Source organism: Aotus nancymaae, unplaced genomic scaffold (assembly GCF_030222135.1).
Source record: "Aotus nancymaae isolate 86718 unplaced genomic scaffold, 86718_ANA_hifiasm-v0.15.2.pri h1tg000115l, whole genome shotgun sequence".
Taxonomy (NCBI): Eukaryota; Metazoa; Chordata; class Mammalia; order Primates; family Aotidae; genus Aotus; species Aotus nancymaae.
This window is the reverse complement of record NW_026988530.1, coordinates 10,381,348-10,407,797: the sequence shown is the minus strand read 5'-3', so window position 1 is coordinate 10,407,797 and position 26,450 is coordinate 10,381,348. Positions and strand designations below refer to the sequence as shown.

The 26,450-nt window shown below is 37.7% G+C and overlaps 2 protein-coding genes and 1 non-coding gene across 13 annotated transcripts in view; 2 read left to right on the top strand and 1 right to left on the bottom strand.

Annotated features, from left to right (window-relative positions):
- Positions 1-14,809, bottom strand: part of DDX60L (DExD/H-box 60 like) — a 124,757-nt gene extending 109,948 nt beyond the window's left edge. For 4 of the 9 annotated variants that reach the window (XM_064371006.1, XM_064371008.1, XM_064371009.1 and 1 more), the window contains exons 1-4: positions 12,406-14,773; positions 12,167-12,236; positions 11,467-11,656; positions 2,178-2,519 (exon numbers count right to left, since the gene is read on the bottom strand). In XM_064371006.1, the coding sequence (XP_064227076.1) occupies positions 2,178-2,519; positions 11,467-11,656; positions 12,167-12,236; positions 12,406-12,409 (606 nt within the window). In that variant the 5' untranslated portion in view covers positions 12,410-14,773. Of the gene's footprint in view, positions 1-2,177; positions 2,520-11,466; positions 11,657-12,166; positions 12,237-12,405 lie in introns of all 9 variants that reach the window. The other 5 variants (XM_064371015.1, XM_064371014.1, XM_064371016.1 and 2 more) reach the window with 4 other exon arrangements.
- LOC135272597 (small nucleolar RNA SNORA51) lies at positions 11,129-11,258 on the top strand. Its single transcript, XR_010340617.1, has one exon. It is a non-coding gene; the product is annotated as a small nucleolar RNA SNORA51 (small nucleolar RNA).
- Positions 14,810-21,524: 6,715 nt separating the features above from the next.
- Positions 21,525-26,450, top strand: part of PALLD (palladin, cytoskeletal associated protein) — a 463,427-nt gene continuing 458,501 nt past the window's right edge. Inside the window, exons 1-2 of one of the 3 annotated variants that reach the window (XM_064371018.1) lie at positions 21,525-21,758; positions 22,950-25,486. The gene's annotated coding sequence lies outside the window, so the exon portion shown is untranslated. Of the gene's footprint in view, positions 25,487-26,450 lie in introns of all 3 variants that reach the window. The other 2 variants (XM_064371019.1, XM_064371017.1) reach the window with 2 other exon arrangements.

The following is a 26,450-nucleotide window of genomic DNA, read 5'->3' as shown; positions in this document are numbered from 1 at the left end:
TGTTTTTCCTAATAGTTGGAGCTTATATGACTTTTGAGTGTATAAACATTAAATGACTTTCTACTGACTATATTGTTATATTATAGATAATTATCTCCTATATCTACATGTAAACATTAAATGACTTTCTAATGACTGTAGTGTTATATTATAGATAAAAATTATTTTTGCAATCCTGTATCTCCTATATCTACATGTAAATATTAAATGACTTTCTATTGACAAAAAAAAAACAAAGACTAACTTTCTTCATAGCCTTCTTTCTTTTTGCTAATAACTCCTTGTTAAGCCCTATCCTACATAGCTGTTAGACACAAGGGAATAAGTACATTCTATGTCCTTGTACTTTAACCAAGATATCTGTGCTGGACATGCTCACAAGCATGTCCCAGCTCACAGTCTATGCCCCTTCCTTATTTGGACTTCCTCCTTTCCCTTTTTCTCCATTGCCTATACTATATAGAAAAGTCTTAAGTTGTTAGCCAATCAGGTTCAGTTTAGATTGTGAGATCTGGCCCCAACCAATGGAGATCAGACACAGCAGTAAGGACCCAAAGCGTAAGGAATAAATATGTCTGCCTTTCCTTTGTTCATTGTACTCTCAAGGCAAGATGGCTAACAGGAGCACCCTTTCTGCAGAAAGTAAAATTGCCTAGCTGAGAAAACATTTTGTCTGAAAGCTAATTTTTTCTTGCAGTACCTGGGAACAAGCATTCTGTCTCTAACACCTAATGCCAGATATACCAAAATAATGAACCTATCATAAAATTGAAATTCTAAAATGCTTTGAAAATTCTACAGACTTCATGAGTTTATGTTAAGGAATGAAATTATCTCATTACTTCCTTTGTCAATTTTCATGTCTTTCTCATCAAGGGTCCTTCATCCATGTTAGCTATCATATCACTGCCTACATTCAACATATGAACCTCTAAACACACAGATTTCCAGTTAAATGCATTTCTTGCTTTCCATGATCCGAGCAGCAGGACACCCTATGGCGAAATATACAGAAGCTAAAGACATACTCCTTTGTTGAAATCCACTGTCAACCTTTTATTAATAAAGGAAAATCACTTCTCTACTTATAACACTCTAACAAAAAAAAAGTCTGGATTTTCCACACCAATAATTCTCTAATTCTCTTCAGACACCACTGGGTGCCATACAATGGAATTCCATTCTGATACTAACCACCCTGAGTTAACACAGGCCCCACAGTGTAAGGATTCAGTCCAACAAGACTGCCTCCCACTTCAGACATGAAGCACAAATGCTAGGCTTCACATGCTGATGGACCAGCTACAAATCCGGGGTTCCCTCCTCACATTTGGTAATTTGCTAACATAGTTCACAGAACTCAGGAAAACTGGTTTGCTTACTATTACCAGTTTATCATGAAGGATACAATTGTGGAACAGCCAGATGGAACAGATGCACAGGGCAAGGTATGGGGAGAGGGGCAGATGGCTGCAGTAACTCTCTGGGTGTACCGCCCCTCCCAGGCCTTCCCAACCTGGGAGTTCAACAAACCTCACTGCTCAAGAGTTTTTATAGAGCTTAATATCTAGCCCCTCTTACTCCCCCTCCAAGAGGTTGGTGGTTGGGACTGAAACTTCCAGCCTCTGATGGTTTGGTCCTTTTGGTGACCAGCCCAATGCTGAGGCTATCCAGGGCCCCCACCCTAGGTCACCTCATTAGGAAAAATTCAGATGTGATCAAAAGCAGCTCCTTACAAATAACAAAAGACATTATTATTACTCAAGAAATTCCAAGGGTTTTAGGAGCTCTGTGACAGCAACTACGGATAGAGTGCAAATATACTTCTTATTATACCACAATTAGGTACTTAACATGAGCAAATTACTTCAATACTCCAAGTATTCTTTTATGGATGAATTGATAATACCATAATTAGATGTGAATAAATAGAGATAATAAGGCCACAAACCTTATAGGAGTACCCTGAGAACTAAGAGAAATTTAGAAAAACGAATTGGCATAGTGCTTAATGAATGTCTATCATCATCATTGTTACCAGTATTAAATTTATTACCTCTTCTGAGACTGCCTATCATAGGTTCCACTAAGAAGACAGAAAGAATATTGAGTTAAAGATTTTGAGAATTAAAACAAAAAATCAGGACAAAAAAATGAGAGTTATTAATGTCAATTACCTTCTTCAAAAAAGTTTGGTTTCTCTCTGTGCTTTCCATAATATGTGCATAAAGTCTGAGAGTATCCGATTCGTGCCCTGAAGAAAGCACAACATTGACTTTCATTCCCCAGGAATGTATGATTAAGAAGTTAAAAAGGTACGTTTGTAAATCACTCAGGCCTTCCTCTGAAACTATCAGAAAATACGGGTAATGCTGTTCCAAGAATAACTTCCAATCTTGTGATAAGCATCCAGAAAACTCCGTTTGCACATCAATGTTAGTGTTGTGTTGAAGGTGGAGAATTAAAGCAGTTCTCAATGAAAGAAGTTCAGGAAAATCAAAATATGCACATTCAGCATCCTGTGATGAGAAAGAAAAAGTATGTCATTTTGAAATCTTCTTTTAGTGATTTGTTAATTCTATTGCTTACAGCACAAAGCCATATAGAATCAAACCTATGTGATCTAATTGTTTTTCTCAAGGGCCTTAAACTTGACTCATTTCACGATTGTATGCCACAAGTAAATATGTGGATTATATAGACTCCTCTCATTTATTTGAGCAGGCATACGTTACTACTTCACTTCTAATTCTTTTACTCTCTATGTTTAAATAGGGATCAAAGTAGCAAGTGGATAGATACATTTCATCTGAATTGAGAAGCTGATGTGGATCACTATATGTTCCAGGTGATGCGTCTCCTTCTTAAACAATGTAAATCTTTTCTTAGCAAATCAAAATTTCAGTTTTTCAAATTTACAAGAAAAAAACAACCCCATTAAAAAGTGGGCAAAGGACATGAACAGACACTTTTCAAAAGAAGAAATACATGCTGCCAATAAGCATATTAAAAAAGCTCAACATCCCTGATCATTAGAGAAATGCAAATCAAAACCACAATGAGAAACCATCTCATGCCAGTCAGAATGGCTATTATTAAAAAGCAAAAAATAACAGATGCTGATGAGGTTGCAGAGAAAACGGAATGCTTAACACTATTGGTGGGAGTATAAATTAGTTCAACCATTGTGGAAAACTGTGGCAATTCCTGACAGATCTACTATTCAACTCAGCAATCCCATTACTGTTTCATCATAAAGACACATGCATGTTCACTGCAACACTATTCACAATAGCAAAGACATGAAATCAAACTAAATCATCGATGATAGACTGAATAAAGAAAATGTAGTATATATACATCATGGAATACTATGCATCCATTAAAAAGGAGGAGATCATGTCCTTTGCAGATACATGGATGGATCTGGAGGCTATTATCCTTAGCAAACAAATTCAGAAACAGAAAACCAAAAACCGCATGCTCTCACTGACAAGTAGGAGTTATATAATGAGAACATATTGGCACAGAGAGGGGAACAACAGACACTGGGGCCTGCACAAGGGTGGAGGGTGGAGGGTAGGAGGAGGGAGAGGATCAGGAAAAATAATTAATGGGTACTAGGCTTAATATCTAAGTGAAGAAATAATCTGTACAACAAACCCCCATAACACAAGCTTACCTATATAACAAACCTGCACATATACTTCTGAACTTAAAATAAAAGATAAAAAAAATCGGTTTTTAAATATTGACAATCTAGTCTATTAGATTGTCAATATTTAAGAAGAACCCTGACTTTTCTATATGTATTGATCAAAACACTGCTTTTACTTTTAATGGTGCCAAAACTAACCCCCACCCGCAAAAAAAAATCCTATGTAACAAGATTGAACAAATATAGACTAGAATTCTTAGCAGTAAAACAATTGCTTCTAGGAGTAGGATAAGGGAATGGGCTCATAATATACTTTTGTATTTGGGTTGAGATTTGTTAAAATTTGAAGCCATTCAACCTGTAATTTGTAAAAAACAGTATAATACACTATTGAGGATATTTATATAGATGAATCCAATTAAAGATAGTGCCTCTACTGAATTTGACATTCTACTGGAATGTAAATACAATTTCTTCTCAGTTTTGATCCTAAACTGCTTCCTAGAATTTAAGGATAAAAATTCAGGGAACAAAAAAAAGACTGTTGAGAGAAGTTTGCCTCCTACCTCATGTTCCTAGGTGTCCTTAAAATAAGTATCTATTTTTGCAGATAAAAATTTTAGCTATCAACTACTTTGACTTAATGACATTTCTAGAAGATTATATTCAAGAACTGTAGACTACATATTATTTCCAAGAACACATGGTACATTCACCAAAATAGGCCATATATTGGGCATCAAAACAAATCCTAATAGATGTTTAAATAACTGAAATTGGAATTAAATTAGAACCACAATGGAATTAAATTAGAAATCAATAATAACACAAATAGAAAAAACAAGCATTTATACATTAAAACAACACTTTTTTAATTTTTAAAATTATCCATAAGTGACATTATAATTGTAGAAACAGGATCTCACTCTGTTATTCAGGCTGGTCTTAAACGCTTGGCGTCAAGTGATCCTCCTTGCTCAGCCTCTCAAAGTGTTCTTATTACATGTGTGAGCCAGCTCACCTGGACTAATTGCCCATATTTATGGAGTACAGGGTGATATTTTGATATACATGTATATAATGTGTAATAATCAAGTCAGAGTAATTAGTGTATTGGTCACATCAGACAATTATTTGTGTGTGTGTGTGCGTTGAAAAACATGTCAAATCTGCTCTTCTAGCTATTTGAAAAAAGTGCAATAAATTACTATTAATTATAGCCACCCTATAGTGTAATAATGTCCTCCAAGGTAATCCATGTTGCCACAAATTACAGAATTTTATCTTTTTATAGCCAAATGGTATTATATTGTGTATGTGTACACCACATTTTCTTTATCTATTCATCTGTTGATGAACACTTGGTTTGTTTCCATATATTGGCTATATGTATAGTGTTATAATAAACACAAGAAGGCAGTGATCTCTTTAACATAATGATTTCCTATCTTTTGAATATATACCTAGTAGTGGGATTGACGGTTCAAATAGTAATTCTGGTTTTCATTTTTTGAGGAACCTCCATACTGTTTTCCATATTACTGAGTTAATTCACAGTCGTACCAGCAGCAAATGAGTTGCCCTTTCTCTACATCTTTACTAGCATTTTTTTTTTGTCTTTCTGACAATAGCTATTCTAATGGGGTGAGATGCTATCTTATTATGGTTTGCATTTGCATTTCTCTGATGATTAATGTTTACTATGCTTTCATATACATGTTGGCCATTTGTATGTCTTCTATTGAGAGATGTCTGTTCAGGTCACTTGCCCACATTTTAATTGGATTATCTTTTTTTTACTTTTGCTGTTGAGATGTTTGAGTTCTCTGCTTATCCTGGATATTAATTCCTTGTAGAATAAATAGTGGCAAACATTTTTCTCATTCTGAAGGTGTCTCTTTACTCTGTTATTTCCTTTGCTATGCAGAAACTTTTTAGTTTGATATAGTCTCATTTGTCTATTTTTGCTTTTACTACCTGTGCTTCTGAGGTCTTCATAAGATCTTTGCACTAACCAATGTCCTGAAGCATTTCCCCTATGTCTTCTTCTAATAGTTTCATAGTTTTGGGTCCTACATTTAAGTCCTTAATTCATTTTGAATTGATTTTTTATGTAGTGAAAATGAGGGTTTGGTTTCATTTTTCTGCATGTGAATATCCAATATTCTGAGTACCATTTACTGAAGACATTGTCCTTTCCGTTGAACATTCTTGATGTTTTGGTCAAAAATCATTTGGCTGTAAATACGTGAATTTATTTCTGGGTTCTCCATTCTGTTCCATTGGTACAAATGTCCATTTTTATGCCAGTACCATGCTGTTTGGGTTACTAGAGCTTTGTTGGATACTTTGAAATCTATCAGTGTAATACCTCCAGCTTTTAAAACAACAAACTCCTAAATATTCCACTGGTCAAAGAAAAAAGAATCACAAGAGATGTCAGAAATTATTTCTAATTAAATGGTAAAAAAGAAATGCAAATTTGTGATATGTAGCTAAAACATGGCTTACAAGAAAATTTTTACAGTTCATAAATAGAAAAGAAGAAAGAGCTTGGCTTAAAATTTCAATTTAAGAAGCTTGTGGAAAAAAGAGTAAGAAAAATCCAAGAGAAACAAATAAAGACAAGAGTAGAAATCAGTGAAATCAAAACAATACAGAAAATTAACAAAATGAAAAAGCTAGGTGTTTGAAAACATCAACAAAATTGATAAATCACTAACTAGATTAATCAAGAAGAAAGAAGACACAACTTAGCAATATAAAGGATAAATGAGGGCAGAATAAAATGGAAATTATCACAGTAGGGAATCTGTGAGGCTGTGTCACATACAGCAGATATGGCTTTCATACATGCTTTAAAAATTTAAGTCCTTATTTTCCCTTAGCAGTATATCAGGTTATAGAATCCGAGATACAACAATGACAAATGACATTTTAATATGTAAAATTATGTAATGATACTTATCATTTGGAAATAGAAAAATAAAAATCTATTCCCATTTCACCAGATGTGAATTTCAAGTACAGCAGTTGCTTTGAAGAGTTAGTGTCATGTTTCTGACAAGTACCCTCCTGTCATTGCATCATCGGTTGTCACTAGAAGCTGGCCAAAAAAAAAAGTCTTTTTTTGCTGTATTAGTCAGGATTTCTGCAGTTTATGTTTCAAAACTGGTTTAGAGTATCTGGGTGATGGGTATATATGGTCCATGTATCCCTTTTTGGTAAGCTATAGTTACAGTCTGTGTGCTTTGTAGCCTGTTACACAGAAAGCAGCAGATAATCAAAGATTTAAGGGACACAGACAGCTGCCAGTTGACAAAATGAGACTGTAATGTGAAAGTTTTTAGAGGGTTTTTGTTTTTGTTCTAACAAAACATGTTCTAACACGTTTCGTTAGAATACATGTTGGTTTTGTTCTGTTCTTCTTTTCCTTAAGACAGGAACCAAGCCTACATATAAACTGTTGGTAATTTTAGTTTCCTTCTGTGTCATTCAGTGTAAAACTGCATAATTTGGGAAAAAAATGAAAAAAATTAATCTTTAGTAGCTAGGCACAGTGGCTCATGCCTGTAATCCCAGAACTTTGGGAGGCCCAGGTAGGTGGATTGCTTGAGTTCAGGAGTTGGAGACTAGCCTGTGCAACACAGCAAGACCCCATCTTTACAAAAAATACAAAAATAAGCCAACCACGTTCACGCCTACAGTCCCAGCTACTCAGGAGGCTGAGGTGGAGGATCACTTGAGTGCAGGACACAGAGGTTGCAGTGTGCCAAAATCACGTTACTGTATTCCAGTTTAGGAGTTAGAGTGAGTCCCTGTCTTGAATTTTAAAAAAAGAAAATTTAGTTTCTGTTCAAAAAATAAAAATAAAAGAGGGACCTAACTAACACTAACATCACTACAAATCTTTAGGCAATAAGAGGAAAATAAGAGAATGTTATATGCAACTTTATGCCAAAATATTAGATAACTTAGATAAGATGGGCAAATTCCTTGACATAAACAATTAACAAAACTAACACAAGATAAAACAAAAAGTCTAAATGGCCCTATATTTATTAAAGAAATTGACTTTGTTATCAAAAGTTTTCTTCCAAGGAAAACTCCAGACCCAAATGCTTTCACAGGAAAATTTTATCAGATTTTATCAGATTTGTCTGAGGAAATAGTACCAATCTTACAAAAACATTTTCAGAAAACAGAAGAGGAAAATGGGCTTTTCAACACATTCACTAAGTCAGCATGATCCTAATATCAAAACCAGACAAAGACACTACAAAAATAATAAAACTGGCTGGGTACGGTGTGGCTCACACCTGTAATCCCAGCACTCTGGGAGGCTGAGGCTGGCAGATTCCTTAGGTCAAGAGTTCAGACCAGCCTAGCCAACACAGGGAAACACCGTCCCTACTAAAAATACAAAATCATCAGCCAGGCATGGTAATGCAAGCCCATAATCCCAGCTACACAGGAGGCTGAAACAGTAGAATTGCTTACACCTAGGAGGCAGAGGTTGCAGTGAGCCAACACCAAGCCATTGCACTCCAGCCTGGGTGACAGAGTGAGACTCTATCTCAAATAAATAAATAAATAAAATTACAGATTAATATTTTTCACGACTATATACCAAAAAAACTTAAAATATTGGGAAATCAAACTCTGCAAAATATTAAAGAAAGTATATCTATCATGACGAACTGAGGCTTTCCCAGGAATAAAAGATTGAATTGAATTAATATTTAACAATCTCTTAATGTAGTCTACCAAATTAAGAAAATAAAAGAGGAACATTGTATCAGAATTTCAATACATGTAGGAAAAGCATTTTTTTAAATGTAACACCTGTTAATTATAGAAAATCTCAGAAAACTTAAAATAAGAAGAAATTTCCTCAATTTGATAATGGGTATATATAACTACAGCTAATATGATACCCAGCAGGGAAATAATGGACACTTTCCCTTTAAGATCAAAGACCAGGTAAAGATGCCCACCCACTCTACTTCAACATTTACTAGAGGTGCCAGTCACTGTAATAAGGCAAGAAAAATAAATTTTTAAAAATTGAAAAATAAGAAATAAGCATGTATTTATTCACTAAATATTTTGAAAAATCTAAGAAATACACAAATCAGCAACTAAAATTAATAAGTTGCTTTGATAAGATTGCAGGATACCAGTTAACAAAAACCAATTCTACTTCTACATACAAACAGCAAAAAATACAAAAATTATTTTTAAAAGTTCAATTTATGATAAGATCAAAACATGAAATATCTTGAAATATATTTAGCAAAAGACGTGCAACATCACAATGAAGACTACAAAACTGATAAGAGAAACTGGAGATCTTTAAAAAAAAAAAGCTATATTTTGTGTTCACTAACTGAACGACTATATTGTTCTACAAATTTAATGACTATCAATTATAATCCCATTGTTCTTTTTAAATAGAAATTGGTAAACTCATTCTAAAATTTGTGTGAAAATGCAGAGAACCTAGAATAGTGAAAGTTAAAGAAGAACAAATGGATTTCAAGATTTACTATAAAATTACACAAATCAGGACATTGTGGTACTAGTAATTTGTTAAATCCTTTGATGGAACATAGTAGAAAGGCCAGAAATAGACCCACACATATATAATCATTTGATTTTTGATTAAGAAACCAAAGCATTCTACTGGTAGAAGAAAAACGTTCTCAACAATGGATGCTGGAACAAATGAACCTCGATTCCTAATTCACACCACACAGACACAAAAATTAATTCAAGACATATCATAAACTGATGTAAAAGCTGAAACTACATGCTTCCAGAATTATTAATAAATATAGGAGACTATCTTTATGACTAAGAGACAGACAATGATTCTTATCAGGATATAGGCACAATAACCATTAAAGATTAATAAATTAGACTTCATCAAAACTAAAATATCTGCTCATCCAAAGCTAGCATTAAGAAAATGAAGTGGCAAGCCACGGACTGAGAAAATATATTTGAAATAATATATATGACCACATGTTGTACACAGAATACATCAAGAACTACTACAACTCAATATTAAAAAGATAAAGAATTCCATTTAAACCAGTCAAAAGATATGAGCAGATGCTTCACAAGTGACAGTAAATAGATGAACAATACACTTGAAAAAGTAGGCAACATCATTAGCCATTTGATAAATACCAGTTGAAACACAGGAACATCACACTACACATCCACCAGAATGGCTGGACTGACCAAATACAAATGTTTGCAACTACATAGGGCGCCAGAAACTCTTATTCATTGCTGGAGTGAGTATAAAAAGGCACAACGACCTTAGGAAAAGTTTTGGCAGTTTTATAAAATATATATTCCAATCACAGATAAATGCACAAGGAAAATGAAAACTTAATCCACACAGACTTGTGTGTAATTGCACATAGTACCTTTATTCATCTAGGCAAGATATTGAAAGAGCCCAAGTGTTCACTCAACAGGAAAATGGATAAACAAACCATAGTACATTTCTACAATAAAAACCTTACTCAAAATTGATGAGGAACAAAATACTGATACACACAACAAAATGGATGCCTCTCAAAAACATTATGTTGAATGAAAGAAGGTTTATACAAAGAGTTCATACTGTAAAATTCTACTTATTAAAAGTTCCAGAACTTTGAGAGGCCGAGGCAGGCAGATCACCTGAGGTCAGGAGTTCGAGACCAGCCTGACCAATATGATGAAACATCATCTCTACTAAAAATACAAAAATTAGCCAGCTGTGGTGGCATTCACCCTTAATCCCAGCTACTCAGGAGGCTAAGACAGGAGAATCACTTGAACCCAGGATGCAGAGGTTGTGGTGAGCAAAGATTGTGCCACTGCACTCCAGCCTGGGCAACAAAAGCAAAACTCCATCTCAAAATAAATAAATAAATAAAGTTCTAGAATAGGCAAATCTAAATGCAATAGAAAGGATTTAAACAGTGGTTGCTTCTGAGGGATGGAATGAGGATGAACTTGGTAGGGATATGAGAAGACGTCCTGTGGAACAAGAGTTTGGGTTATACACGCATGCCTTTGTCAAAACTCAATGTACTGGTAAATACTATGCACACTTGAAAGCTCATTAAATGGCATTAGGTTGGTGCAAAACTGTTTGTAATACATTTAAGATCTGTGCATTTCACTTCATGCAAATTTTACCGCCAAAAAAAAAACTTGCAGATAAGTGCCAAACTCTGGTTAATGGCATGTATGCCAAAATGTTTAAGAGTAAAATGTAATGTCTACAACTACTTTGAAATGTACCCCCAAAATAAAAGGAGTTATTCAAAGGCATGGATAAGTTTACAGATATAATAAAATGTAATTGTATGATTTAGATGGTGGAGATACAGATATTTGGTACACAACCTTTCAACTTATCTATATTTGAAATTTTTATAATAAAATATTGAAAACCAAAGAATGGGCTTCCTGGTGCTTACCACATGCTGAATTCTTACACTGACTATATAGAAAGGGAGCTAGAATAAACCTACCTACATACACCTCAGCCCAGACCTTGTGCCTGGTCTACATTGCGAATGTGCGAACATACAGTTGAGAAAAAAAAAAACTTAATAAGTAAAAAATAAAGAATGGCTATCTCTGAGTAGTGAAATCATGGGTAATATTTTCTTTTGTTAATCTGCCTTTTTATATTTTCCATGATGACATGCTTCATTTTAAGTAAAATACTCTTTAGCTTAAGAGATTTCAGTTATAGTTTTCAAAGGATTAAAAAGACATCAATCATGATATATTACCTTGAAGAAAACTATAGAAAATTGTCCTCCGTTACTCATAAGATTCACAAGATAGCATTCAACCAGATAGAAGAAGTGGAGATTCTGTCCCCACTTGAATGATTTTACACATAGGCATGTGACAAGCAAGGAGTCTCCATCAATCACAAAAAAATTAGATTCCACGAAATCATTTAATATGCTGGAATACCTAAAATAAAATAGAATAAAAATCACAGATGATTTCCACAGAGACTTCATTGCTGTTATTATTATTATTGCATAAGCTACTATTTGTTGCATGCCTCATGTCAGTCTACGATGTCTTTTCAAATACCTCATTTAAGCAACTGTCCTTTATAAGAAGGAGATAGCACAATTACTATTTTATTAAAAGAAAATTAGGCCCAGAGAGGCAAAGGAATTTATCCAATGCTAAATGGCAGAGCCAGGATTTGAACTTGACAATATGATTCTAAAGACTGTTATTCTGGATGAGGGCATATATAACCCCCAGTTCCATAAATCTGATTGCTTTAGGAAATAATCTGTTCAGTGAGAGCTATGACAACTCTAGGAAGAAGAGTGCACTCCCATCATCTCCAAGCTGCTCCAAGATAAATAGTTGAGTGATCATGAATGTGTATACGGGTTAAGAGATATGTGGATACACAGAGCATATAATAGTATAGCTCTTTCTTTTTTAATTCACAATACTTACCCAGCTTTTGGCATTTCATACAAAATAAACTTTGTCATTTTCCTGAAAAATACTGCATGATCCTCTAACCCTAAAAAAAAAGAGATTTTGAACCATCAATATGTTTACATGGCTATATAATTTAGTAATTATTAAGAAAAGGAAATATGGATATCCAATTACTTTGTAATATTACTGAATCTGAATCTCTCACAAGATTGTTGTTTTATAGACTGCTAATATCAAAGATTGAGAATTACCCATTGTTGCTGCTTCTTGGACTACAGGAAGGAAGAGTAGAACTGGAATTTATTAAATTGGCTCATATATTTTATTTTGGCACCTCTAAAATGCCTATATTTGATGTGAATGGCACCCCTGTAATAAAAGAAAAAAAATTAGAACTGTACTTATTCCTAAAACAAAGAAAATGAACCCAAAAAATATGGTTACAATTGCCACAGAGCAAGTAGTCTAGTAAAAAAGCAAAGATTGATCAAATAATCATACAAAGAATTTCAAATCACAAATGTGACAAAAGGCACAGATATGGGTGTGGCTTCCCTAAAGAATTAATGCATGAGCTGAGATCTGAAGGAATGAATACTCCCTTATAGTTAATTTGCCCCTCAAAAAAGCAACACAAAGTATTCTTGGCAAAGGGAACAGCATGTGCAAAGGTCCTGTGACAGGGGACAGTATGGAAAGTACCAGATTTAGAAAAGACATTAGTGTGGCTGCAGCAGAGGGTAAGGCTGTTTCAGATAAGGTTAGAGAAAAGGATAAATAAGGTCAGATAAGGATACAGAAAAATGTCAGCTAAGGATAGAGAAAAAGGAAGCTATGCAGTCTTTTAAGGAATTTTAAGGTGCTTTGTCTTCACCTTCAGAGCACAATTCAGCCATTGATGGGTTTTAAACTGGTTGTAATTTGATCACACTTGAATTTGGTAAACATTATTCTATCTTTAGTACAGAGAAGAGATTGGATGGAGAAGTGCATAGAGAAAGCTACTGAAATAGTCCTGCAGAAAGACGATGGTGGTTTGAGCTAATGTGGTGCTATTCAGACCTGGAGAGACATGGATTTATCGGGGGGACATTGTGAAGATAAATGTGACATAGTTTGACAATAGATTCCACATGGGAAGGGAGAGGTGAGGGTGTCATGGATGACGCCTCAGATCCTAGCAAGGACAAGAGGATGGATGATGGGGCTTGGACAAAGCATGCTGAAAGGTGGCCAGGTTTCTGGGCTAGAAATAGAAATATGAAGTCACTTGATTACTAAAGATAACTGACGAAATGAGTATATATCACAGGTAGAAGAAATCACTGAAGGCTGCCGATTAGTAACTCTGGGTCACTCCCAAAATAAGTTTCTGGCCACTCCTGATCACTCCCAATGAAGAAGGGAATTAAATAATAGCAGTAATAGTAAAAATAAAACCTTATAATTTGTAGTTGCTATATAAAAAATACATTTCGCTGTGTTGTATACTGTTTAATATAAAACCTAACCCCCAGCGCTGCTTAAAATTAACTCCCTCCCTGTAAAACCTACCGTATCTATTCTTCCCACATTCTCAGCAAAGTTCCCAGGCACCTCAAGTCTCCTGTTTTCCTTGCTAACCAGCTGCAAGGTCACAGGGCAAGATAACACCCAAAAAATCTACAATGAGTTTCTCAAAATGCTATTTTTCAAATGTAATATACATCACAAGACATGTTGCAAATTAATTAACTGTTCTTTGTTCTGACTTCTGTAAACCTGTTAGCTGCTACGTCATCCTGGATGTATAAAAGTACCCCATTTTCTTTCTCCGGGACTCAGTCTTGGGATGCTAATCTGCTGAGCTGGTGGTCACCTTAATAAAATCCTCTTGTTTCATCCATTGGTCTCTCCGGTCTCCTGGATATTCTGTAACACCAAAATGAACCATTTGCACTCAAATCCCTGTTTTGGGAGCCAATTCTGGGAGAACTCACGTCTTTACTTCATACCAACCATAAAGAACAGCAGCAAAATACAGTTAGAACTCAATACTGCCACAGGATTGGTAAGTAGAAAAGTATTTATAGCCAAAGTAAGTACAGTCTCTATGAAACTGAAGGGACAGAAAGCAGAATGCATTTATTCAACAACTACTGAATGAACAAACACCTGCGGCGTGACAGCACGGCACGTGGGCACGGGAGTACACCGAAAAGGACAAAAGTAGGCTTTGCTGCACTCTAGGAACTTATCATCTAGTAGAAAAAAAAAATCAATAAAATTTTAAATATGTAAAAGTTAAGTATTATTTAAAAAACAAAAGAGTTTTAATGAATTGGACAGGATTGCTACAGACAATATCTCCAAGAAAGTGACATTTTAGATGAGCCCAGAAGGAGTGATTGGAGTGGTCATTCAAAGACTCTCTCCCATTTAAAAGAGAGACAGGTTAGGAAAACCTCAATCAGCTTTTTTAGTAAGCACTGTCATTTTTAAAATTTATAATATCCATATAAAAGTAAGGATCATCAGATATAAAATACTGATCAGACAGAAAATAAACACCAAAAATAAAGACAAAGAAATAAACAAACTAAAAAAATCAAAATATTCTAAAAAAAGCAGAAGAGAACTTTTAAAAATTCCAACTAGAATTTTCATAGAGAATCAAAGATATTGAATCTACGAAATAAGAGCTTGCATGCTGCTGTTGAAAAGAAAAAAATACAGGAACAAGAAAGCACTCTTGAAAATTCAAATCAAAACTACATTGAGATCCATCTCACGCCAGTTAGAATGGCAATCATTAAAAAATGCAGAGACAACAGATGCTGGAGAGAATGTGGAGAAATAGGAACACTTTTACACTGTTGGTGGGAGTGTAAATTAGTTCAACCATTGTGGAAGACAGTGTGGCGATTCCTCAAGGACCTAGAAATAGAAATTCTATTTGACCCAGCAATCCCATTACTGGGTATATATCCAAAGGATTATAAATTATTCTATTATAAGGACACATGCACACGTATGTTCATTGCAGTACTGTTTACAATAGCAAAGACCTGGAACCCACCCAAATGCCCACCGATGACAGACTGGACAGGGAAAATGTGGCACATATACACCATGGAATACTATGCAGCCATCAAAAACGATGAGTTCATGTCCTTTGTAGGGACACAGATGAACCTGGAAACCATCATTCTCAGCAAATTGACGGAAGAACAGAAAATCAAACACTGCATGTTCTCACTCATAGGCGGGTGTTGAACAATGAGAACACATGGACACAGGGAGGGGAGCATCACACACTGGGGTCCATCGGGAGGAAATAGGGGAGGGACGGCAGGGGGGTTGGGAGTTGGGGAGGGATAACATAGGGAGAAATGCCAGATATAGGTGATGGGGAGGAAGGCAGCAAACCACACTGCCATGTAGGTACCTATGCAACAATCTTACACGTTCTTCACATGTACCCCAAAACCTAAAATGCAATAAAAAAAACCAAGACTGCAGATATAAAATACATTAGCTTGCTGAACAATAACACAGAATCCCAAGTTAAAAGACAGAGTCCAGAAACACAATGAGATAAAAATAAGAGAAACATTAATACACCTGAAAGATTGATCAAAGCTTATAGAATCCATTAAAAAGAAATCCCAGAGTAAATAACTGGGATACCAGAATGGGTGATAAAAATAATCAAAAACATAAAATGAGAAGATGTAATTTAAGAAGACTGGCTCAGGGCTAAAGAAAAATATGAGTCCCTAGATTAAAAAGGTTCTCTAAAAACAAAACAAGTTTGATGAAAAAAGAGAAAGCCACAGCTAGATACATCCTGATAAAATTTCAGTGCTCCAAAGATAGAAAGAAAATCTAAAATCTGACAAAAGACATTTTAGCCACAAAAGAATGAAAATGAAAGAGGCATTAAAGTCAATAAAGACATGAGCTCTGAAACCTGGATGCCTGGGTTGAATTCCTAATTGTACAACTAACTAGTTGTGTGGCCTGAGGCAAATTGTTTACCATCTCTGTTTCTGTTCCCTGTCTGCAAATCTAGAATAATATTATTATCCTAGGGTTGTCAAGATAAAATGTATTAGCACATACACTGCTTAAAGAGTACCTGGACATAGTGAAAACTGATTAAAGTCAGCTCTTATAACATTATGATCAACACTGAATGCTCTGACACATGACCAATGACTTTCATCCTCTTTAATGCTTTGAAAAGTCTACTGTAATCAAGTTTTAATGATATAGGATGCTTTTCCTGTGTGGATTTAATCACAAAACTTGACTCCATAATGAATACTATGTATATAGTTATGTTATGGTTTTTGTTGTTGTTCAATTTTCAGACTAACAGATATACTTAATTTATTCAGAGAATCAAAATGTAAATACTTTGAACATTGATAATATATTAAAATAGCTAACCAATTTGAGAAGTACTAAGAGGGAAAACTGGTAGGAAAAGAGTAGGAATGCTATTACTATCATTAAAATATATATATATGGAATCTAGAAATAGCATCCAAAGATAATGCTATATACTGAATATTTATGTCCCCCCTAAAATTCATATTTTAAAGCCCTAAACCCCACTGTGATGGTAATCAGAGAAGGGGGCCTTGGGAGATAATCAGGATTACAGGAGGCCATAAGGATAGGGCCCTTATCTGATAGGATTGGTGTCTTCTTAAGAAAAAACATCAGAGGCCGAGTGCAATGGCTCACGCCTGTAATCCCAGCAATTTGGGAGGCCGAGGTGGGTGAATCACCTGAGGTCAGGAGTTTGAGACCAGCCTGACCAACATGGAGAAACCCCGCCTCAACCAAAAATACAAAAATTAGCTGGGCATAGTGGTGCATGCCTGTAATCCCAGCTACTCAGGAAGCTGAGGCAGAAGAATTGCTTGAACCCAGGAGGTGGAGGTTGTGGTGAGGATCGCGCCACTGCACTCCAGCCTGGGCAACAAGAGTGAAACTCCATCAAGAAGAAGGAGAAGAAAATAAGAAGGGGTAGAAGGGGAGGAGGATGAGGAAGAAGAAGAGGAAGAGAAAAAGAGGAAGAGGAAGAAGAAGAAGAAAGAAGAAGAAGAAGAGGAGGAGGAGGAGGAGGAGGAAGAAGAAGAAGAAGAAATATCCAAGAGCTCATAATCTCTCTCTCTCTCTCTGTCTCTGTCTCTCTGTCTGTCATGTGAGGATACAGGACACAGCAAGAGGGTAGGCATGTATAAGCCAGGAAGAGAGCCCTCACCAGAAACTCAATCAGTCAGAATCTTGATCTTGTACTTCACAGCCCCCAGAATAGAGAGAAATGTTTAAGCCACCAGTCTATAGTATTTTGCTATGGCAGCGTTAGCAAACTAAGAGAGAAGATACATCAAAAAATAAAGATTCAAACAATAAAAGTTTTTAAAAAGAACATGTTTTACAATGAAAAAAAATCAAACATGTATCCCCCATTGTCAATACAAAGTGTAACCCTGATTAAGCAAATATTATATGAGAAGTTTGTCTTTATAGATGTCGCCTAGCTCAAAAAATAAAAGTGATGAGGAATTTATATTTTCCTCATTTTGAAACATCTAATGAATTAATGGATCTAGACATTGAACATCAATGGATACTAACATCATAAAAATAGAGACGGTAAGACATTCTCTGTCTCTGAATGGCAAATGACACCATCTATGTGAACTCTTAACAAAAATATAAAAAATTAAGAAAAAACTGTTCATGCCTCTAATTATAAGAACTAATAGAGAATGGTGAAGGGAGGCAAAGACAGAGTCAGAGATGAGGAAAGAGAGAAAGAGAAAGAAATCCTATAGATTAAGAAACAAGGTCTTTATCTACCAATTGCACTGTGAAAACTTTCTTTTGGATTCTGACTAAAGTTAAAAAAAATTGAAAAAAATCATATGTATCAGATCAGAGTCATTAACTATCCACTAAAATTCATGCTCCTCCTTCCACACGTAAGAATTATCACTAAGGGCCGGGCGCGGTGGCTTACGCCTGTAATCCCAGCACTTTGGGAGGCCGAGGCGGGTGGATCACGAGGTCAAGAGATCGAGACCATCCTGGTCAACATTGTGAAACCCCATCTCTACTAAAAATACAAAAAATTAGCTGGGCATGGTGGCGCGTGCCTATAATCCCAGCTACTCAGGAGGCTGAGGCAGGAGAATTGCCTGAACCCAGGAGGCGGAGGTTGCAGTGAGCCGAGATTGCGCCATTGCACTCCAGCCTGGGTAACAAGAGCGAAAGTCCGTCTCAAAAAAAAAAAGAATTATCACTAAGAAGTAGCTGTCTGGCCAATGACTAGATTTTCCCCATTCTTTCGCATCTGGAGGTAACCATGAAATTAGTTCTTACCAGTGGAATATGAGTGGAAGTGATAGACAGACTTTTGAGAAGTAGGTATACTTTCTCTATTCTTACTACTATTCTGAAAAGTTAGGTGCAAAGAATATTAAGAATCCAGGGAACAGTGGAACTACCATATGGAAGAAACTGGGTCCCTGAATCACTATCGGGCCCACCGGCCAGGAACATCTGCTTTGAACTATTAGAAGGACAATATATAAATTTCTATTGTGTAATGCCATTGAAATTTAGAAGTTGGCCGGGCGCGGTGGCTCACGCCTGTAATCCCAGCACTTTGGGAGGCCGAGGCGGGTGGATCACGAGGTCAAGAGATCGAGACCATCCTGGTCAACATGGTGAAACCCCGTCTCTACTAAAAATATAAAAAATTAGCTGGGCATGGTGGCGCGTGCCTGTAATCCCAGCTACTCAGGAGGCTGAGGCAGGAGAATTGCCTGAACCCAGGAGGCGGAGGTTGCAGTGAGTTGAGATGGCGCCATTGCACTCCAGCCTGGGTAACGAGCGAAACTCCGTCTCAAAAAAAAAAAAGAAAAGAAAAGAAATTTAGAAGTTGTAATTGTTACAGAAGTTAGCATTCCCTTACTGGTACAGAAATTAGTACAGAAGTGAAATGCTTCCTATCTTTACATAGTTGTACAGTTCTATCATTTTTTTAACCTAAAAAGCCTTGAATTGCAAGATGCACCATCATTTTGTGTACCACTAATTTCCTTAATACTACCAATTAAACTATAACATACCACAGATTTATAATTTACATCCTCATCTTAGATGTAAAAAGAGAAGACGTGGATTATAAAACCAAGCAAACATGGTATGTAGCTCCAACCTAATGGACAGAGAACAACAGGCAGTGAGAAACTAGGCTTCTTGGGCTTAAAAGCTGGAAACCAAAGTGATGCAGAGCAAAATATCTGGTAGAAATCATCCCCTTCAAAACTAGGAAGGCAACCACGTGCCAACAAGCCTGATACTCCCAGAAAAGTGATTGGAAAAGGTTGAAGGTCAGTGTATAGTGTTTTAGTGCTGTTTTTGAGGAGCTATGACTGAAGAAGAAAGGGAAAAAGAAATAAGCAGAGCCAGAAGGAAGAGAATTGGCTGGACACAGTGGCTCACACCTATAATCCCAGCCCTTTGGGAAGCTGATGTGGGAGGATCGCTTGAGGCCATGAGTTTGAGACCAGCCTGGGCAACAAAGTGAGACCCCGTCCAAGAAAGAAAAGATATAAGAGAAGGAGAGAGAAAAGATGGAAGGAAAGAGAGAAAGAAAGGAAGGAAGGAAGGAAGGGAGGGAGGAAGGGAAGGAAGGAGAGAGATAGAGAAGGGAGGGAAGAGAAGGAAGGGAGCCAAGAAATTTGGGTCACACAGGTGACAGCTTCTGTACTGCAAATAAAAAGTGACAAGACTGGGGAAAAAAAAAAAAAACTTGCTCAACATAGACTCATAAGAATTCTCAGTTAAACGAAAGGACTTAGACTTGCCGGAAATATTACACGGAGGTGTGCCCTTCTCAAGCCAGACTATCATTTCAAACGAACTTAAGACAGATTCCACTAATTTGAGAGGGAATGAAGGATGAAAATAGAAACTCTCTGGGTGTAATTAATGACATAGGGAACTAACTAGAGCATCAGAAGCTGGGTACATTTTTTAGAGAATTATATTTCCAAATAAACTATGGGTTGCCTTAAAAATGGTTACATCAGTAAAACAAACAGCAGGTTATAAAAAGGGTTATTTATATATCAGGAAGGATTCACATTAAACTACCTCCAATATCTTTGGGATAGAAGGGGAAGAGCCTTGGAAGCAGAACCCACCCTCAATTATTTAGTACCCTCAACTCTCAGCACCTGAATTCCACTAAACTTCGAACAGCAAATCTTAGGTTCATTGAATGGTATGTTACTGCTTTCAGGAGAATACTGGAAATCACAAAGGTCTGTATCTCGTTGATGTTTTAGTTTGGACCTCTTATTGTGTCTTTAACGGACTTGCTTCTGACTAGTTCTGGCCGCTTTTTCTAGCGGTCATTAGGAGCCTTCATAATCTTTAAGACCCCATCACGGAGGATGTCAGCTTCTTTGATTATGGAAAACCTTGAGGAGTTTATTATACATTTATCAATGTAACTTTGTAAACAAAAGAGACGGGGAAAGAGAACGAAGTACCTTTCCAGGGAAATAATAAAACCTGATTTCCGCTATTAAGAACTTAAATCCAAGACGGAAAAAAAGGAAGCGGCTTGCTGCGGTCCACGTCCAGTTTGGATTGGCTGTGCCCAGATCCGAGGACCCTCACTTTCTCGTCAATATGTATCCCCTCATGAAGTGCCACGATAAAGAGGAGGAGATGAGGCCAGGCGCGGGGACTCACACCTGTCTTCCCAGCACTTTGGGAGGCCGGGGGGTGGGGGGAATCACCTGAGGTCAGGAGTTCGAGACCAGCCTAGCCAACACGGTAAAACCCCCTTCTCTGCTAAAAATACAAAAATTATCCGGGCGTGTTGGCCCCCTCGGGTGCAAAGGACCCCTCAAATGCCTGAGCACTGTCCTGTCTGTCCCTCTTCCCCCCTCTCCCCAAGGCGGACCTCCGCCTGCCCGAGCCCCGTGGGCGCCCCACCACCCCGCGCACGCGAGGCTCTTGGGTCCCCTCCCCGCCCTACCCATCTGGATGCAGAAGGAAACCCAGAACTCCCGCGGGACGGCTCCGCTCCAGTTTCCGGGAGACACCCCGCGTCACCCGCAGTCCTCACCCGACCCCGGACCCGCGGTGTCCCAGAAGCGTGAGCGCCGCGCGTCGGGCGGGAAGAGGCGGAGCAGGCCGGAGCGCGGCGCCTGGCTGAGGGAGCGCGCGGCCTGGCGAGTACTGAGGCTCTGAGCCACGGAAGTGGCGCCGGAGTCTATATCCAGACCAGCGCGCAAGTTCCAGCTAGGGCTGCGTTTCGCTTTCGTTTCTCCACCGTGAGACCTTTTCGGTTTCTATTTCCCCGGTGTTCTGGAGGCAGAATCTAGGTCTCTCGGGTAGGCAGGGGCCCCCGTGCGTTGATTTACTCTGAGGATCTCAGGGAGATCAGAGCAGAGGCGGCGCTGCGCCATCTGGGACAGGCCTGTAAACGTAAAGGAAGGAAAGCAGAGAGATCTGGACTCCACACGAGGAACCGAAGGGGCTGAGGTTAAACGCAGCACGCTGAGCGCTCTGAAAGCCTGGGGTGAGGTGTGCAGGGTTTCCTTTTTGGCAAAGTACTGGACGTGCAAAAATGGAGTTAAAGAGGATACTGGCTTTGAGTTTTGGTCCTAAGACGTTCATGTTATGAAAAATGTCCAATAGTATAAGTGTCCCGTGTGAACATTTGAAAGCCCAATCATAAAAGAATTTAAATGGAGAAGAATGCTCTGTAGTTTTGTCATCAAGCTCATTTATGTTTGGAATTCGAGTTTCAACCCCAGCCGATCGTGGCCTTTAGTGCTCCAGACACTTAATTCCATGACGTTATGCATGTGCAGAACATATTGAGATTCAAGGGTTTTGGAGACTTGATCCTACAGCCTTGCTTTTAGGTGTGAACTCGGGTTGCTGGGACAGTAGACCTTGGTCCTTTCTGTGGGGCACCGATTGCATTCCAGCCCTTCTGCCCTGCGAGCGGTCTGCCCTATCACCAACGTCCTCACCCCTGCATGATTCAGCAGGCTCCTGACTCACATTGCAGAACGCCACCTCTCTTTATTCATAACTTCTGCTAATGTTCTAATGGCTTTTTTGACAGTTTTTGAGACAAAATTAAGTCAAGCTAATGTAATATGTAGTTGTTCCTAGGTATCCATGGGGAACTAGCGCCAGGACCCCCATGGATACTAAAATCCACAGATACTCGCGTCCCTTATGAAATGGCATATTTGTATATAACTTTTAAATCATCTCTAGATTACTTATAATACCTAACACAATGAAAATGCTATGGAAACAGTTGTTATACTGTGTTGTTTAGAGAATAACAAGAAAAAAGTGTCCATGTTTAATACAGATGATTTTTTCTGAATATTTTTGAACCATAGTTAGTTGAATCCACGGATGTAGAAACCTTAGGTACAGAGTGCTGACTGTATGTTATTTCATATATTTATTGTTTTATAAATTTTAAATATACTGCACATTTTCTTATTGAATTGCAAGGCCTCATCTTGACATGATTTCCTTTCATTGCCATTTCTTCTTTTTGAACAAGGATTTTGTTTTAGTTTTACAGTCAGGAGCTTTTAGAGGTCATCAGATTTCTCACACTGTGCCTTTATATTTTCTTTGTTTGCCTTTATGGGTAGAAAACTCCTTCACCACCATAGAGCAAAACAAAGTTTGCATGTATTTTATTATGGCCATTTTTGGTTTTGTTTTTTACATTTAGCACCTGAATTTGTGTCGGTGTATGGTGAGAAGTTTAATGGCCTAAGTGTGTTTAACAAATTGCCTCAGAGTCAATTCTTCAGAGAGATGGCAGGTAAGCCCTAGCACTCCCATCTGAGGTGAACTTGATGGGGACTGGGACTAGAGCAGGCCAGGGAGCAGGGTATGCCCTGCAGCTGATCTCTTGGGTTTTGGAGACTTGATCCTACAGCCTTGCTTTTAGGTGTGAACTCAGGTTGCTGGGACAGTAGACTTTGGTCCTTTCTGTGGGGCACCGATTGCATTCCAGCCCTTCTGCCCTTGGAGCGGTCTGCCCTATCACCAACGTCCTCACCCCTGAATGATTCAGTGGGCTCTTGACTCACATTGCAGAACGCCACCTCTCTTTACTCATAACTTCTGCCCAGGCTCACTCCCTTGATCTGAATTAATCTACTCCCATAAAACTACTTTGTTTTTCTTCAGAGGAATCACTGAGGTCCTCATCCTTCCCCCTCGTGGCTTTCTACTTGATCTGATCAGTGTCCTCCTGCCAAATTTCTGACCCACTGTCATCCCCAGCCACATCTCTCTAGCTGCATACCACTTGGATTTCTCAGAAAAGCTCAAAGAATGTGGCTTCTCCCTTTTTGCTACTGACCTGCATTTCTTTGCTTATTACTCACTGTCCACCCCCATGGTGGTTGCCTGATTAAAAATCTCCCCACTTGAGAAATGCCAGATATAGGTGATGGGGAGGAAGGCAGCAAATCACACTGCCATGTGTGTACCTATGCAACAATCTTGCATGTTCTTCACTTGTACCCCAAAACCTAAAATGCAATTTTAAAAAATCTCCCCACTTCCCCCAGTCACTTTTCATGCCAGGAACAAGCACCAGTGAGTAATAGCTGCCCATCCAGGCCAGTTAGAAGCTCCCAATTCCTCACGGTGGCCTGAGACAGAAGAGTGTCCCTAAGGTCATCTCAGCTCCTGGATCCCAAGTCAGATTCTCTTTCCTTTGCTTCTCACTCATCTGCTACGCTTGTTTATTGGGCACTACTAAGCAAATGATTATTCCTGTCTTTCACTAGGAGGGGAGAAGCTCTCTCCCCATCTTCACCTATTTCTGTGATGCTTTCAGGGACTATGGGCCTCACACTGATAGCACTTCCCCAGGCTGGGGCGGCCCAAAGAGTCAAAGAATAGGACCAGCTGCTTCTCAACTCAGCTGACACTGGTAGCTTTGTGACCTTGGATAAGACATCTTCTCTTGGGAAGTCAGACAAGGTCAACTCTTCCAGCTATGACATTGTGTGAGGCAATGAAGAGGGCAAAGTCCATGAATGGGAAGGTGAACCTTGATTGTACCTGTTTTTTGGGTTCAGGAGAGGTCCTCCCACAACTCATTGAGGGTAAGGAAGTTAGGTGAACACTTCTGTGGAAACTCCTGGCTCTGGGGTGCTCACGTCACTGATGATTGAGTGGGCCCTTTATAAGGTACACTTCTGTCAAAGTAATTCAAAGTCCTGCTCATCATTCAGACTGGCCTTGTCAGGAATCAGGTGCACTCGGATAACCTAGCCTTAATTCCACTCAACTTCCTTTTATCTCTTAGAAAAACACGATTACAGTGGTTCCTCGGTATCCAAGGGGGATTGGTTTCAGGACCCCCTGCAGACACCAAAATCTACAGATGCTCAAGTTTCTTGCAAAAAATGGTGTAGTGTTTCATATAATCTATGCGTAACTTCCCATATACTTTAAATCATCTCTAGATTCCTTATAATACCTACAATGTAAATGCTTTATAAATAGGTGTTATACTGTATTGTTTTTATTCGTATTATGTTTCATTGTTGTATTATGTTTCATTGTACGATTCCATTTAAAAAATATTTTTGATCCACCGTTGGTTGAATCACCAAATATGAAGTCCATGGATATGGAGGCCTGACTGCATTTTTAGGCTTATATGCCAATATTTATTTGAAAAGTTTATTCTGTGTTATATTAATTTAGGTTTCAGTTGTATAATCATTAGTACAGTATTCAGTTTATAACTCATAAAGATAAAGCATATTAACAAATGCAGATGCTGTCTCTATGGAAAAGTAGTTACCTAAAAATGTCATAAACAATCTGTTTTGATTTTTCCCTGCAGAAAGCCTTCCTCATTAAGAAACAATATATTCAGATGAAACTACAGTCACAGTTACAGAAGTCAAATGAGCACACTGGGTCTGTGATATTTCTGCAACAGGCTTTTTCAACACCTGCTGATCAGTCCATCAGAGGATACCTCAGGGGCTGAAGATATGCCAGCTTGGTGGAAATTCCTTCCCAAAATAGCAATAGCTGAGTAAATTGTTAGGCTGACAGAAGTAGAGTATAGACAGTCCTTGGGATTTTCTGTGACAGAGCAACTGTCTTCAATGGTTGGCATTTTTTCAATGTTTAAATTCTTTGGTTCAACAGCTGATTTCCTCCTTTGTCATATTCTTTCCTGTTTGCTTCACAGGCAAGGACAGCCATGACCTTCCCCATTAGACTTCTTGGGTAAGCAGCTTCTGAAATTGTTCTCCAGCTGTTCGTAGCTGTCTGGCAGCATCCACTCCGTTTGCAAGGTTGATGAATATCACTAAGTATCTCCATGAGGCACATAAAATGCAAACTTTAAGAGAAACCAAATATTGTTCATTTTGATTGAGATCAAATAAATGTCAAAGCCTTTCTAAATGTCCAATTATCTTGGTAGATTTGCCTTTTCTTTCTAGTGGAGGGAAAAAAAATCGCTCTATACAGTTTAGTGATGTCTTCATGGGTTGTAAAATGTCAAAGCAACTCAATTTAAAGCATTAAAACTTTCAGCCATGCAGAGTCGTAAGCTTTTTTAAGTTATATTCAGACTTCAAAGACTATTCATTTTCTTCCAGTTTCCCTTAGCATAATATAATCAGTGTTTTTCCTTTGTTAATATAAACACATCAGAAAAAATCCTATTTTATGGCTACTTTAAAATTCCATGAGTTTAATAAGCGATTCCATAAGTTGCACATTTAGGTTGCTTCCATTTTTTGCTTTTAGAAATAATATGGAATTAAACGTGTTTTTCCATGAAGCGTTTACTGTAGCTAGGATTGTGTCCTTGACGCACATCAGAGATAGAGTGGATCAAAGGTTATGACATTTTAAAGGTAGCCAGATGAAGATGAATGTTCATATAGTATGTGCAGAATATGGTTCACTTGCATATGGGTCTGATTTGCAAATCAGCACACAAGAGTTGATCCACAGTACAGGAAATCTGGTTTAAGATATTTAAAATCAGTAAAGTGTTTTTATTCTCCAAATAGAAACATACTAAATTCAAAATTTCTTTAATTGATTATTTTCTATTTTATACCCAAAGACTTCAAAACATTTTACTCCCTAGTGGATTAAACAATTAAAAATGGTTTTTTTTAAATTAAATGGACTTTAGGCTCATGACTGGATTTATGAGGTCTTACTATGTTACCCA